Source organism: Mauremys reevesii, linkage group 1 (genome assembly GCF_016161935.1).
Source record: "Mauremys reevesii isolate NIE-2019 linkage group 1, ASM1616193v1, whole genome shotgun sequence".
Lineage (NCBI taxonomy): Eukaryota > Metazoa > Chordata > Testudines > Geoemydidae > Mauremys > Mauremys reevesii.
Window position 1 is genome coordinate 44,310,454 of NC_052623.1, and position 16,232 is coordinate 44,326,685.

The 16,232-nt window shown below is 50.1% G+C and overlaps 1 protein-coding gene across 5 annotated transcripts in view; it reads left to right on the plus strand.

Moving 5' to 3' along the window:
• Positions 1-2,290, plus strand: part of PARP4 (poly(ADP-ribose) polymerase family member 4) — a 130,704-nt gene extending 128,414 nt beyond the window's left edge. For all 5 annotated transcript variants that reach the window (XM_039527060.1, XM_039527071.1, XM_039527053.1 and 2 more), the window contains one exon: positions 1,332-2,290. In XM_039527060.1, coding sequence (XP_039382994.1) covers positions 1,332-1,506 — 175 coding nt within the window. In that variant the 3' untranslated portion in view covers positions 1,507-2,290. The remainder of the gene's footprint in view (positions 1-1,331) is intronic.
• Positions 2,291-16,232: the final 13,942 nt, after the last annotated feature.

A 16,232-nucleotide genomic window follows, 5' to 3' on the forward strand; every position in this document is an offset into this window, starting at 1 on the left:
GTCCCCACTCTGTCCATTAGCTCTCCAAGTGGGGCCTGGGCAATGCAGATGCTCCCCAGATGAGAACCCTCTGTAATATAATATAGCTGCATGCTGTATTACATTTTGCATGGACGATCTCTGCATCATGGAACTCTCCTTTACTGGGAGGGTACAATGAACACTAGGCAGTTGGGGAGCCTGTCAGCATCACTCCACCAAAGGGAAGGGGGAGAGCAGCAGAGATCTAGGAGCGCGTGAAGGAACAGGAACACCATAGAGATGGCTCTGGCCTCCAGCAGATTCCCCATGATATGTGAATTCTGGGAGTTGAACCCCTGCATGTAGTGTGGGGGATTATATCCCACCTTCCTGCTCCTTCCACCCATCCCCAAAAATTATAGGAACGTGCAGCAAGGAAAACCTCGCAAAATCTTCCTCTGTAGTCTCCCTGCCTCAGGTGTTTCTGTGGGAGGTGTTATCTGGCTCTATATACCTAGGGTTTCTGTGACAAGTTACAAATAACACATGATAGATGTGTCATGTTGCTTAATGCGCTACTGGAAGGCACACACCTACTACATGATGAGTATGGTATAAAAACCTAAACAGACTAGAGAGATGCTTACATTGTTTTTGTCCTGTAACCGCAATTAGGAATGCAGTACATAATAATAAAATGTGATGTTGGGTTAAACCATAGTAGGGAGAGAAGGAAAATGGGAGGAACTCTGCATATATGTGAACACATTGAGGACCCAAAAATTGAGAGTCAAATCTGATATTACTGCCTTGATGAGATGCTTTCTATGGATTAATTTCATGCCACCTATGTCACTGGAGTAGCTAGTGCACATTAACTACTCTGCACTCTTACACTTTGGAATTGTATTAAGCTAAAGTTCATAAAGGCACTCAGTGGGAATTAAGAGTGTCCACGCAGGGAGTTTGTGCTAAGTAGACAATGCACTTTAAAATCACTCCCTAACTTATTCCACACTAACTTCTCCATGTAGACAAGCCCAAACATTTATGGTGAATTTGACTCTACATATCTTTCTCCATGACAGTGCTTTCTGAAAAGACCAAGAAAGCTGCTCAGGCTAGACTTTGTTTTTTCTTTAAATCTCTGCCTCAAATTATTATATATATAAAGAGATATTTTGTTAATGATTGGGTTGAAGCATTGTTGATATTTTCTCCACCAAGTGACTTTGGTGGCAAGGGCAAGATTTTCTTCTTGTATCCTTTGGTGCATTTGATTTTACTTAGTTGTAGACAGCTGCAGTAGCTGCTCAGTCAAGTCGCTGTTCTCATATTTCAGTATAATCACACTTTATTTCTATTTACAGTGCTATTCACTGGGCTTTTGATTCAGTAAAGAAAGCAGTGGAATGGGTAAGAAGAGTTGACAGACAATTTCCAGCTATCTGCCATCGACTTGAACTTGGGAAGGATTGGGACTCTGCCACTAAGAAGTTGTTGGGTATCGAGTTAATCAGCACCAACTTTCCTCCAAGTATTTAATCACAGAAGACTTCTATAAGAGTTAACTACTTTACTCATTTTGCAGTTATAAGACAAATTACAGGAGTTCACTGCATTAATAGAGGATAATTTGATTTTATATCTGAATAATTATTGGGTAGTTTTAATATCCAGAGACATGGAAATTAACCAGAGACATGGAAATTTGGGGTCTTTTCTTATATTGTCATCAATAAGGACAGAGTAATTTTAAATTTAAATATAGTGTTTTATTAAGAGTAAACATATACTGCAATTCACTGTTTAAAACTCAATATCTAGCTTCCATGTTAGATGATTTTTAATTGAAATTAACCATTTTGCAGTGCTAATGCTTTTATAATGTGTTTAATATAAACTTGATTTCTTCTATAAACCTTATCCACTTCTTTGGACCAGTAGCACTATATAAAAAAACTGTAATGTAATAAAGGAATTACATCGGCAAGGAAATACTTCAATACACGGATGTCGACAGGTATAAGAAGCTGAATAATAAAAAGCGAATAAACATTTCAAGGTTTTCACTTAGGTAGTTAGATAATTCATTCAGTTGAGTTTCTCATCAAAATACAGCCAGAAGAAACTGCATATCTGTGATAATGATTAGGGGCATATGCCTCTCTCATGTCAGCAATCTGTGAATCATCAGATGCCCACCTGCTTCTGGTTGTCCAGGTAGCAGCCTTTTCTTTCCAACACAGACATTGCTACTTTTACCTGTAAAAAGAACAGGAGTACTCGTGGCACCTTAGAGACTAACAAATTTATTTGAGCATAAATTTGTTAGTCTCTATGCTGCCACAAGTACTCCTGTTCTTTTTGTGGATACAGACTAACAGAGCTGCTGCTCTGAAACCTGTTACTTTTACCTGTCTTTGGCACCTTGTGGTTGGACTACTGCAATGTGTTTTAAATGAAGCTGCATTTTAAGACAATGTGAAAAATACTGCAAACGCAGAAAATGGTTATCTGCTCATTCTGAGAGACAATATAATGCTAAAAATCTCACTCTGGTTTGAAAACTTTTTATCTACTGTACAGTTGTTACAATAAGCACCTAATGATGATTAATCACTGAAAGTCATTAAAAAAGCATATTTTTCTGGCTTTCTTTTCAGTTTGTTTAACAGCATTTTGCACATAATCACATTCCCTAGTTTGTGTGGGTCTTTTACACAAGGGGAGAGAGAGAGAGACTCTTTTGAAAAATAGGAAATGTGATTGCAAAATCACAAAAATTAGCAGGGAAACTTGGGGTAGATTTAGGCCTTATCAACAGTACAGAGTTTTGTCGACAAAAGTTATGCTGACATACAGCAACTGCTTTAATTAAACCCCTGTAATTTAATTTAATTAAACCATGGCAGGGTAGCTCAGTGGTTTGAGCATTGGCCTGCTAAACCCAGAGTTGTGAGTTCAATCCTTGAGGGGCCATGTAGGGATCTGGGGCAAAAATCAGTACTTGGTCCTGCTAGTGGGGGGGCTGGACTCAATGACCTTTCAGGGTCCCTTCCAGTTCTGTGAGATTAGGTATATCTTCATATATGTCTATTCTATGCTCTTAGTGTCAGCAGAGTGCATTCACACAAGCAGCTCTTGCATCAGCACAAAGAGCAGTTCACTGTGGGTAGCTATCCCACTGTGCAACTGGCTGCAGGGTGCTTTAGTGAGGGTTTGCAGTGCTTCATGGGGCAAGTACAGCATCACATTATGCAGGTTTCTCAATCTCATTGTTCCATGGGCATCCTACTAGATTGCTAGCCACTTTTCAACTGAAGTGGGGTTGGAGGAGCGTGAGTGAGTGTGTAGTGTAGGGCGAGTGTGTGTGAGAGGGGGGATGGGGGGTAGGGTGACCAGATGTCCCAATTTTATAGGGACAGTCCTGATTTTGGGGTCTTTTTCTTATATAAGCTCCTGTTACCCCCCACCCCCATCCTGATTTTTCACATTTGCTGTCTGGTCACCCTTGATGGGGGGAGAGTGAGTATGGCGGCATGCTGTCTTTTTAAGTTCAGACAGCAGCCAGAACCAACTAATCCTGAGGCAGGGGGAAGGGGACCCCCCCCCCCACATCAGGCCCTGCCTCCCTCCCTGGCTCTGCACATCATAGCAGTCTCTCCCACTCGCAGCAGCAGCCTTCTCTGCCTGCCACTGTGTTCCAAGTGCCAGGGAGAGCAGGATTCCACATAAATGGTTCTGTGATTCCCTCTGAATTTTCCCATATCCCTCATCCCACAGAGTAATGATCCATCCCTCCCCTGTAGTCCAGCAGAAGAGCAGGTTGCTGTTTTCCTGCCGGGAGAAGCATGCTCAGCATATGAGCTCTCCAGGCTGAGGAAATTAATGTAAAAACTTCCTGGAGCTTTGAAAGGGGAGGGGCACATGCCTACAGAGCAGCAGAGTTCAAAACAGTGAGCAGAATGGTCACATTGGTCATTATGGGATATTGGGGGAGGCCAATTACGGCAATATAATGAACGGCAGCGTCTACACTGATGCTTTGTCACTTTAACTTTGCCGCAAAAAGCTCTATGCATCTCAGGCCTGGTCTACACTACGAGTTTATGCCGAATTTAGCAGCGTTAAACCGAATTAACCCTGCACCCGTCCACACAACGAAGTCTTTTATATCGATATAAAGGGCTCTTAATACCTATATCTGTACTCCTCCCCGATGAGGGGAGTAGCGCTGAAATCAGTATTGCCATTTCGGATTAGGGTTAGTGTGGCCGCAATTCGACGGTATTGGCCTCCGGGAGCTATGCCACAGTGCACCATTGTGACCGCTCTGGACAGCGTTCTTAAAAGGGGAATATACATCTGTCTCTCACACACATACACACTCTGTCTTTCACACTCACCTCCCAACACATACTCCCAACAATAATATGATTCCAGGGCAACATAGCTGTTCGTCACGGTGGCAGATAGGATGAAAGTTCGTCCAGTGTCCACCCAGAGAATTTCATCTTGGATCACATCCTGCATCCGATTTTGCTATGATCAGGCAACGGTGACTGCACCGGTGATTGTAACCAGGGGTGAGCTGGAGCCGGTTCGCACCGGTTCGCCCGAACCCATTGTTAAATTTAGAAGCGGTTTTAGAACCGCTTGTTAACTAGCTTCCCTGCGAGGGAAGCTTTGATGGGCTCTGCCTGGGAAGCCTGTAATTCCTCCTCCCGGCCACCGCGGGGCGCTGCGCTGTGCTGCGAGAGCCATGTGAGCTGCCTCTTGGCCCTGTTGCTGCTGCTCCTTGGATCTCTGGCCCTGGGACTCTTGCTGTTGCCTGGTGAGTCCCTGGCTGCGTCCTGCTGCTCCCAGCCGCCCCCCCCCATGTGAGTATCTGCGCCCCTCCCCCACCTTCCCTGCCACAGCCACCCCCCTGCCAGCCCCTGCCCACCGCCACCCGCAGCCAGCCCCTGCCCACAGCCACCCCCGTGCCCCCAGCCAGCCCCTGCCCACAGCCACCCGCAGCCAGCCCTCTGCCCCAGCCGCACTCCACCCCTGCCCACAGCCACCCGCAGCCAGCCCTCTGCCCACAGCCGCCCCTGCCCCCAGCCGCCCCTGCCCCCAGCCACCCGCAGCCACCCCTGCCCACAGCCGCCTCTGCCCCACCCCCTGCCCACAGCCACCCGCAGCCAGCCCCTGCCCACAGCCGCCCTCTGCCCGCAGCCAGCTCTTGCCACAGCCAGCCTCTGCCTGCAGCCCCTGCCACAGCCACCCCCTGCCTGCAGCCACCCCCTGCCCACAGCCACCCGCAGCCCGCCCGTCTGCATCACCTGCCCACAGCCAGCCCGTGTCACTCCCTGCCTCCAGCTAGCCCTGCCCCACGCCCCTATCTGCAGCCAGCCCCACATCCACTGGTGCCCTGCAGTTCCCAGGGCAGTAACCCTGCACACCTGCTTCAATGAGGGGGGGGGGGCAGGAAGCAGCTGGGACCCACACATGTGCACACCCTAGAGTGACCAGACAGCAAGTGTGAAAAATCGGGACGGGGGTGAGGGGTAATAGGAGCCTATATAAGAAAAAGACCCAAAAATTGAGACTGTCCCTGATCACCACCCACACATGTGAAACGGAGCTCATTTCTAGTTCAGCCCCATCTTTTTAAAAAAGAACTTTAGGTAGGGTTAAAATACATCTGTATTTTCCTGGACATGTCAGGCTTTTCGGTTCTTAATCACCTCCTGGGAAAATATGGACGTATGGTAACCCTATTGGTACAAAAAATACATGCTGTCGCACATCCCTTAAATCAGAACTTTTTATAGGGAACCCGTTGTTAAATCAGAACTTTTTATAGGGAACCCGTTGTTAAGATTTTGGCAGCTCATCACTGATTGTAACCATCCACTCGACTACAGCACAAGCCTCATCGGCAGCCTTCCTGGCCCATGTGCCAATTTCTGACATCTACAGGGCCTCCACCTCGTCATCCATCCATACGTTCACATCTCACTATGCACTTACCAGCAAGCCCAAGACGACATCAGTAGAACGATGTTACAAGCTGCATGCCTGTGAACTCTGAGCCCACCTCCAGGGATACTGCTTGTGAGTCACCTAACATGGAATCGACATGAGCAAGCACTCAAAGAAGAAAAAATGGTTTCCTACTCTTCGTAACTGTTGTTCTTCAAAATGTGTTGCTCATGTCCATTCCATTACCCATCTTCCTGCCCCTCTGTCAGAGTCGTCGGCAAGAAGGAACTGAGATGGATTAGGGCCAGCGGCACCTGATATACCAATGCATGAGCGCTACAGGGGGCGCCACAGCCAGCCCTAGGGATACCACTAAGGCAAAAGTCTCCAACAACTTTGCATGTGGACGCGCACTCATCTAGAATGGAATGGACATGAGCAACAAATCTCAAAGAACAACAGTTACAAAAGGTAGGTAACTGTTTTATCTGAAGCCCCAGTCCTGCAAAGATTTATATTTGCTTAAATTTAAACATGTGAGTAGTCCTTTCAATTAAACCATGCATGTGCTTAGAGTTATGCCTCATCAAAGCCCTGCTCTCACTCCCATTGACTTAATTAGAAGCAAGCCCTATACTATTAATGCTATAATTTATTACTGTTGCCAGATTTCTGTTACTATTAGAACATGAATGAGCTATTTATTTATTTTGCCAATTTTCTTGCATATACAGTATTAACAGGTTCAAGCTGAATCCATACTGCAAGGGGAAAGTAAAAAAATAATACTGACTTTGAATCTTCCATAGATTTTGTAGATTGTAGGTTTTTTAAATGATTTAATTAGGCATTTTAAAATTAATAAATGTTGATATGTAATCTGCAAGTGGTATCAAATTGATCAACTTCTACCCTGGAATGATAACCTTGAGTCCAAAATCCAAGGGGAGGAGTTAAAGACTTGTTAAAATGGAGAAGAAAAAGAGCACCTGTGTATTCCTGTCTCCATTTAAGTCAATGGCAAAACTCCCATTGATTTTAATGAGTCCAGAATTTTACCCCATATTGTCCGAAACTTACAATTCATAACCTGATGAAAGAAGGAGAAAAGGTACATTAACTGTGAAACCTGATTGAAAGTTGCAGCTACAGAAGAGTGAATAATTCACAACCATTAGTCCTCAGGCCTGATCTGAAAGACTGAAAGAAAGAACAAACATTTATGCCAAATTTGTCTCTGATATAAAGGAAGTCTACTGAGTTAAGTAGGGATGAATTTGGCTGATTATCCCAGTATCTCTGCCTGAAGGAAAGATGCAGGTTAAATAGTTTTTAGTTAGAGTCAATACTATTTTCTATCAACTCATCTCCATTTTTTCATTCTTGGAGGGGTTTAAAAGTGGGACATTAAAAATTACATAAGAACATAAGAACAGGTATACTGGGTCAGACCAAAGGTCCATCTAGCCCAGTATCCTGTCTACAGACAGTGGCCAATGCCAGGTGCCCAAGAGGGAGTGAACCTAACAGGTAATGATGAATTGATCTCCTGCCATCCATCTCCACCCTCTGACAAACAGAGACTAGGGATACCATTCCTTACCCATCCTGGCTAATAGCCATTAATGCACTTAACCTCCATGAATTTATCCAGTTCTCTTTTAAACGCTGTTATAGTCCTAGCCTTAACAACCTCCTCAGGTAAGGAGTTCCACAAGTTTACTGTGTGCTGTATGAAGAAGAACTTCCTTTTATTTGTTTTAAACCTGCTGCCCATTAATTTCATTTGGTGGCCCCATGTTCTTATGTTATGGGAATAAGTAAATAACTTTTCCTTATCTACTTTCTCCACATCACTCATGATTTTATATACCTCTGTCATATCCCCCTTTAGGCTCCTCTTTTCTAAGCTGAAAAGTCCTAGCCTCTTGAATCTTTCCTCATATGGTACCTGTTCCAAACCCCTAATCATTTTAGTTGCCCTTCTCTGAACCTTTTCTAGTGCCAGTATATCTTTTTTGAGATGAGGAGACCACATCTGTACACAGTATTCAAGATGTGGGCGTACCATCAGTTTATATAAGGGCAATAATATATTCACCCAAACTTCTGATCCTCCCCATCACTAGTGAGGGACCACATTTCTGTCTCTCTTGTATAGAGCTTTACTCCTACAGATACCCACCAGCAACAGAAAAGCAAACCAAATAAGGATCACAGCATGTTCACGCTAGTGCTGCTGTCACTGTAGAAGCACGTGGCTGCCTAGAACCATGTTATATCAAGAAAGGGAGGCTGGACAGAGAGATCCAACAATGGGAAAGAAAAAAAAAACAAGGGGAGATGGGAAGGACAAGGAAATATACAGGAGGGAGATAGGTAGACTGAAAGCAAGGGATAGCTGCATGCATAGGCGGCAAGTTTGTATAATTTTTGGTGGGGCCCAAAATGGTGGTGCCCCCCCGCTCCCGCCCTGTAAGCCGATATAAAATGAAGCTACAACGCGTCAGTGCCACAAGATTACAAGGGTCAATTAAAAGTGGAAAGTCAGAAGCAGCACTTGCCTACTTCAATATACAGTATTATATTTTGTTGCATCTGTTGTGATGAAGTGGGAATGTTCTTAATATTTTCTCTGAATACTGTGTGGGTGCCTCAGTTTCCCCTGCAAGATGCCAACTGAAGGTGTTGGGGACAAAGAGATCAGGTGGCCTCCTTGTCCAGAAGAGACACAGAGGCCAGAGGAGGGAGTGTCAGTTTGGAGCTGGCTGGGGAAATTGGGAGAGACCCAGAACTTGGTTCTGGGCTCCCCACCCCCAAAGATGGACCTGACAGAGGGGTTCTGTTTTCTGTACCTACAAGCTCTGTTTAAACTGTGTTCCCGTCATCTAATAAACCTTCTGTTTTACTGTCTGGCTGAGAGTCACATCTGACTGCAGAGTTGGGGTGCAGCGACCTCTGGTTGCCCCAGGACCAGCAGACTCACTTTGGAAAGTGCATGACGTGGAAGGGCATGCTGAATGCTCCGAGGTCAGACCCAGGAAGGTGTAAGCTTCTTGCCCTGGAGACAGTATGCTCCGAGAGAGGAGGCTCCCCCAGAGTCCTGACTGGCTTTGTATGGAGATGTTCCAAAGCATCACAGCATTCCCTTCCACACCGTGCACTTCCCAGAAGTCCGCACAGGCACGGACACTCCCTCCTCCGGCCTTTGTCTCTTTTCCAGGCATTAGGAGGCCACCTGATCTCTCTGTTCTCCAACACCTTCAGTTGGCACCTTGCAGGGGAAACTGATTTGGGAGAAATGAAGTAAAAGCTGCCCAAACCGAGCTTGAGCACTCCTGAATTTTGAGGTGTTCAAATCTGGAAGGCAGGTGCTGGGGGTGGGAGAGGGCTGTGGGCTCCATGGGGGAGCATGGCAGCAACTGTCTGGAGCTGCATGGAGCCAGATACGCTGGTCTGAGTGGCACAGTAAGCGGTTTGGGGGTGGGAGCAGAGGTAGGCCGTTCCGGGGGGCAGTCAAGGGACAAGGACCAGGGGGAGATGGATGGGGCAGAGGTTCAAAGGGGCAGTCAGGGGACAGGCAGCAATTGGATAGGCATGGGAGTCTAAGAGGTTTATCAGGGGACAGGTAGGGGGTGCCGTCCCGGGGCGGGGAGTTGGGGGGGGTCTCAGGAGGGGGCAGTTGGGGACAAGGAGAAGGGAGGCTTAGATAGGGGCTGAGGTCCCAAGGGGCAGTTAGGGGCAGGGGTCTCGGGAGGGGGTAATCGGGGAACAAGGACCAGTGGGGCTTAGATAGGGGGTGGAGGTTCTGGGGGGCAGTTGGGGCAGGGGTCTGGGGAGGGGGCAATCAGCGGACAGAGGCTGGGATTCAAAGGGCTCTGGGCTGCTGGCAGCTGCGGGGATCCCAGAGCCCTTTAAATCCCAGCCCCGGCTGGGAGTCAGAGGACTCTGGGTTGCCTGCAACCGCGGGGAGCCCAGAGCCTTTTAAATCCCAGCCGGGGCCGGGAATCAGAGGGCTCTGGGCTGCCCACTGCGGCGGGGAGCCCAGAACCCTTTAAATCTCAGCCGATGCTGGGATTTAAAGGGCTCTGGGCTGCCTGCAACCGCGGGGAGCCCAGATCCTTTTAAATCCCAGCCGCGGCCGGGAACCAGAGAGCTCTGGGCTGCCCGCCACGGCGGGGAGCCCAGAGCCTTTTAAATCCCAGCCGCGGCCGGGAATCAGAGGGCTCTGCGCTGCCCGCTGCGGCGGGGAGCCCAGAGCCCTTTAAATCTCAGCGCGGCTGGGATTTAAAGGGATCAGGGCTGCCTGCAACCGGGAGCCCGCAGTTAAAAACTCAGCGCGGCAGGATTTAAAGGGCTCTGGGCTGCCTACAACCGGGGGGAGCGCAGAGCCTTTTAAATCCCAGCCGCGGCCGGGAATCAGAGGGCTCTGGGCTCCCGCGCAGGCAGCCCAGAGCCCTCTGATTCCCGGCCGTGGCTGGGATTTAATGGGCTCTGGGCTGCCTGCAACTGCGGGGAGCCCAGAGCCTTTTAAATGCCAGCCGCGGCCGGGAATCAGAGGGCTCTGGGCTGCCTGCAACCGCGGGGAGCTCAGAGCCTTTTAAATCCCAGCTGCGGCTGGGATTTAAAGGGCTCTAGGCTGCCTGCAACAGCGGGGAGCCCAGAGCCTTTTAAATCCCAGCTTCGGCCGGGAATCAGAGGGCTCTGGGCTCCCCGCCGCGGCGGGCAGCCCAGAGCCTTTTAAATCCCAGCAGCGGCCGGGAATCAGAGGGCTCTGGGCTGTCTGCTGTGGCGGGCAGCCCAGAGCCTTTTAAATCCCAGCCGCGGCCGGGATTTAAAGGGCTCTGGGCTGCCTGCAACCGCGGGGAGCCCAGAGCCTTTTAAATCCCAGCCGCGGCCGGGAATCAGAGGGCTCTGCGCTGCCCGCTGCGTGGAGCCCAGAGCCTTTAAATCTCAGCCGCGGCTGGGATTTAAAGGGATCAGGGCTGCCTGCAACCGCGGGGAGCCCGCAGCCCCTAAAAACTCAGCCGCGGCAGGGATTTAAAGGGCTCTGGGCTGCCTGCAACCGGGGGGAGCGCAGAGCCTTTTAAATCCCAGCCACGGCTGGGATTTAAAGGGCTCTGGGCTGCCTGCAACCGCGGGGAGCGCAGAGCCTTTTAAATCCCAGCCGCGGCCGGGAATCAGAGGGCTCTGGGCTCCCGCGCAGCAGGCAGCCAGAGCCCTCTGATTCCCGGCCTCGGCTGGGATTTAATGGGCTCTGGGCTGCCTGCAACCTCGGGGAGCTCCGAGCCTTTTAAATGCCAGCCGTGGCTGGGATTTAAAGGGCTCTGGGCTGCCTGCAACCGCGGGGAGCCCAGAGCCTTTTAAATCCCAGCCGCGGCCGGGAAACAGAGGGCTCTGCGCTGCCCGCTGCGGCGGGGAGCCCAGAGCCCGATAAATCTCAGCCGCGGCTGGGATTTAAAGGATCAGGGCTGCCTGCAACCACGGGGAGCCCGCAGCCCTTAAAAACTCAGCCACAGCAGGGATTTAAAGGGCTCTGGGCTGCCTACAACCGGGGGGAGCGCAGAGCCTTTTAAATCCCAGCCGCGGCCGGGAATCAGAGGGCTCTGGGCTCCCCGCCGCAGCAGGCAGCCCAGAGCCCTCTGATTCCCGGCCTCGGCTGGGATTTAAAGGGCTCTGGGCTGCCTGCAACCGCGGGGAGCCCCGAGCCTTTAAATCCCAGCCGGCCGGGAATCAGAGGGCTCTGGGCTCCCCTTGGCGGCAGCCCAGAGCCTTTTAAATCCCAGCAGCGGCTGGGAATCAGAGGGCTCTGGGCTGTCTGCTGTGGCGGGCAGCCCAGAGCCTTTTAAATCCCAGCCGCGGCCGGGATTTAAAGGGCTCTGGGCTGCCTGCAACATGGGAGCCCAGAGCCTTTTAAATCCCAGCGCGGCCGGGAATCAGAGGGCTCTGCGCTGCCCGCTGCGTGAGAGCCAGAGCCCTTTAAATCTCAGCCGCGGCTGGGATTTAAAGGGATCAGGGCTGCCTGCAACCGCGGGGAGCCCGCAGCCCCTAAAAACTCAGCCGCGGCAGGGATTTAAAGGGCTCTGGGCTGCCTGCAACCGGGGGGAGCGCAGAGCCTTTTAAATCCCAGCCACAGCTGGGATTTAAAGGGCTCTGGGCTGCCTGCAACGCCGGGAGGCGCAGAGCCTTTTACATCCCAGCCGGCCGGGAATCAGAGGGCTCTGGGCTCCCCGCAGGCAGCCCAGAGCCCTGATTCCGGCCTCGGCTGGGATTTAAAGGGGCTCTGGGCTGCCTGCAACCTCGGGAGCTCAGAGCCTTTTAAATGCCAGCCGTGGCTGGGATTTAAAGGGCTCTGGGCTGCCTGCAACCGCGGGGAGCCCAGAGCCTTTTAAATCCCAGCCGCGGCCGGGAATCAGAGGGCTCTGCGCTGCCCGCTGCGGCGGGGAGCCCAGAGCCCTTTAAATCTCAGCCGCGGCTGGGATTTAAAGGGATCAGGGCTGCCTGCAACCACGGGGAGCCCGCAGCCCTTAAAAACTCAGCCACAGCAGGGATTTAAAGGGCTCTGGGCTGCCTACAACCGGGGGGAGCGCAGAGCCTTTTAAATCCCAGCCGCGGCCGGGAATCAGAGGGCTCTGGGCTCCCCGCCGCAGCAGGCAGCCCAGAGCCCTCTGATTCCCGACCTCGGCTGGGATTTAAAGGGCTCTGGGCTGCCTGCAACCGCGGGGAGCCCAGAGCCTTTTAAATCCCAGCTTCGGCCGGGAATCAGAGGGCTCTGGGCTCCCCGCCGCGGCGGGCAGCCCAGAGCCTTTTAAATCCCAGCCGCGGCCGGGAATCAGAGGGCTCTGGGCTGTCTGCTGCGGCGGGCAGCCCAGAGCCTTTTAAATCCCAGCCGCGGCTGGGATTTAAAGGGCTCTGGGCTGCCTGCAACCGCGGGGAGCCCAGAGCCTTTTAAATCCCAGCCGCGGCCGGGAATCGGAGGGCTCTGGGCTGCCCGCTGCGGCGGGGAGCCCAGAGCCCTTTAAATCCCAGCCGCGGCCGGGAATCAGAGGGCTCTGGGCTGTCTGCTGCGGCGGGTAGCCCAGAGCCTTTTAAATCCCAGCCGCGGCCGGGAATCAGAGGGCTCTGCGCTGCCCGCTGCGGCGGGGAGCCCAGAGCCCTTTAAATCTCAGCCGCGGCTGGGATTTAAAGGGATCAGGGCTGCCTGCAACCATGGGGAGCCCGCAGCCCCTAAAAACTCAGCCGCGGCAGGGATTTAAAGGGCTCTGGGCTGCCTGCAACCGCGGGGAGCCCAGAGCCTTTTAAATCCCAGCCGCGGCCGGGAATCAGAGGGCTCTGGGCTGTCTGCTGCGGCGGGCAGCCCAGAGCCTTTTAAATCCCAGCCGCGGCTGGGAATCAGAGGGCTCTGGGCTCCCCGCCGTGGCAGGCAGCCCAGAGCCCTCTGATTCCCTGCCGCGGCTGGGATTTAAAAGGCTCTGGGCTGCCAGCAGCGCACAGCAGGGGAGAAACCTAGCTCCAAATATTGCTGGAGCAGAGCCCCTGTCTGTGAATATTCCTGGGGCTAAAGCCCCAGGAGCCCATATAAGTCGGCGCCCATGGCTGCATGTCTAGGAGAGCTCATATTAGCTTAGCACTAGCTTCTTGGGTGCATAGGGCCTGCCAAGGTTTCCTCCCCCACTTTGAACTTTAGAGTACAAATGTGTGGACCTGCATGAACACTTCTAAGCTTAATTACTAGCTTAGATCTGGTAACGCTGCCACCAGCCAGAAATCAGTGTCTGGCACACTTTCTGTCCCCCCAAAACTTTCCCTGGGGAACACAGATCCAAACCCCTTGGATCTTAAAACAAGGAGAATTTAACCATCCCCCCTCACCAATCCCTGGTGAGTTCAGACCCAATCCCCTTGGATCTTAAAACAAGTTAAAATCAATCAGGTTCTTAAAAAAGAAAGCTTTTAATTAAAGGAAGAAAAGGTAAAAATTATCTCTGTAAAATCAGGATGGAAAATGCTTTACAGGGTACTTAGATTCATATAGCCCAGAGGAAGCCCCCTCTAGCCTTAGGTTCAAAGTTACAGCAAACAGAGGTAAAAATCCTTCCAGCAAAAAGAAACATTTACAGGTTGAGAAAATGAAAATAAGACTAACACGCCTGGCCTGGCTAGTTACTTACAAGTTTGAAACATGAGAGACTGATTCAGAAAGATTTGGAGAGCCTGGATTGATGTCCTGTCCCTCTCAGTCCCGAGAGCGAATGAACCCAAAACAAAGAACACAAACAAAGAACTCCCTCCACCAAGATTTGAAAGTATCTTGTCCCCCTATTGGTCCTCTGGTCAGGTGTCAGCCAGGTTTACTGAGCTTCTTAACCCTTTACAGGTAAAAGAGACATTAACCCTTAACTATCTGTTTATGACAGGGCCTATGAGCACTAAAACAGCATACTCTGCCCACTAGATGAGTCAAGCATCTTGTACCACCCTTATACAACCCTGTTTGGCTGACTGAATGTGCAGCATTTACAAGCTAAAAAGTAATCTGTAGGCTGCCAAATCATATTGTGATAATGATTTTACATTTATAATCAGTTTTTCATTCTGGATTGCAATTTATATAGTATCCTGATCTGATGGGACTGTACATTAAAGTAATAAAATGTGCCTGCTGCAAAGATCTTACAGTAGGGGTTCCAAATGATTTATAAACAATAATGCCCACCACAAGCATTCTATAATAATGAGTCAAGACCCAAAAATCATGTTATCTAAAAATAATAAAATGTGGGTTCTTTTTATTTGACTAAGGGGCTGGTCTACACTGAAAAGGTATAACAGCATAGTTATGTCTCAGGGGTTTAATGTAGTTAAGACAATCTAACTTCTAGTGCTGACAGGCTGGGTTAATGAAAGAATTTTCCATCTACCTAGCTACCCCTCTTGGGGATGTGGATTACCTACAGCAACAGGAGAATCCCTCTCATCACTGTAGCAAGTCTACACTGAAGCACTGCTGCAGTGTATGTGCCACTGCAGATATGCCATTGTAGCATTTTAATTACTCCTGAGGGAATTCTGCACGATCACACAAGTGCAGAATTAATGTCACCCCCAGATTCTCTCCTCTGGTGGGGAGGCAAAGGGAAACTGCAATGACATCTTTCACCCACCAGGGTCTGATGTGGTGCCTGAAGAGAGGGCAGCTACCTTACTGGCTATCCAGCCATGGAGAAGGAGGGGTAGAGGTTGCCTTCCTTACAGTGCTGTGCCCGTGGGACCAGGTGAGGAGGCATGGGATATGGGGGGGTTGGACAGGGCAGGGCACAAGGGGCTGCTGGGGTGACGGGGTCACACAGACTGGGATTCAAAAGGGCTAGTGGGAGGACAGACTGGGTCAGGAGAACAGGAGCTAGTGTGGTAACATTGAGCCAGGGGCTGAATGGGAGTGGAAGTGGCTGCAGGGACACATGGGAACAGGGACAGCTATGCCTGGTTGAATGGGGAGTGGGGGTGCAAGGCCAGATGGAGATGGGAGGAGGTGGGGGTACAGGCCACATGGGGACATGTGCAGCTATGCCTGGCTGAAAGGGTTAGGGGTGCAGGGACACATGGGGATGGGGCAGATGTGCTTGGCTGAATGGGAGAGGCACTGCATCAGTCTGCAAGGGGTAAGGTCTCCAACTCCCTAACAATCCCTCTCTTCCCCCCCCCAAAATGTTCCATACTTCTTCCACCCACACTCAACCCTCCAAGTTCATTCCCAGGCTTCTTCCCAGCAATTACTTCCCTCTCCCACCCTGACTCCCCCAAGCCTTTGCGCAGCTTCTGAGGGGTATGGGAAATACATTTATGTATTGTAGTTTAAATGAATTATTGCTCAAAGTTATGTATTAATATGTCTAGTAAGGAATTTGTCAAAAAACATTCCCTGAATCTTTTTTTGTTCTCTGTATTGTTACAGACGTAATTGCTGACAGCTATTTTGAAATAAATTACCAAAATAATTGAAAATGGCATGATTATATTGTGTTATTTTGACAGACAAAATATGCAGAATTTTTTAAATTGTGTGCAGAATTTTTAATTTTTTGGTGCAGAATCCCCCCAGGAGTATTAAGTGTAGATATAGCATAAGTGATTTCTGAGCTTTAGGGTACACTTGGTTCACATTTGCTGGCTATTCTCTGCAACTTGAAGGCTAATAAGGTTTTCTGGGTCTTATAAATGAAAATTGAGATTCTTAGCTTCAGGACCTGGTAAGTATCGGGACAGTCCTGATAAAATCGGGGTGTCTGGCCACCCTAGCC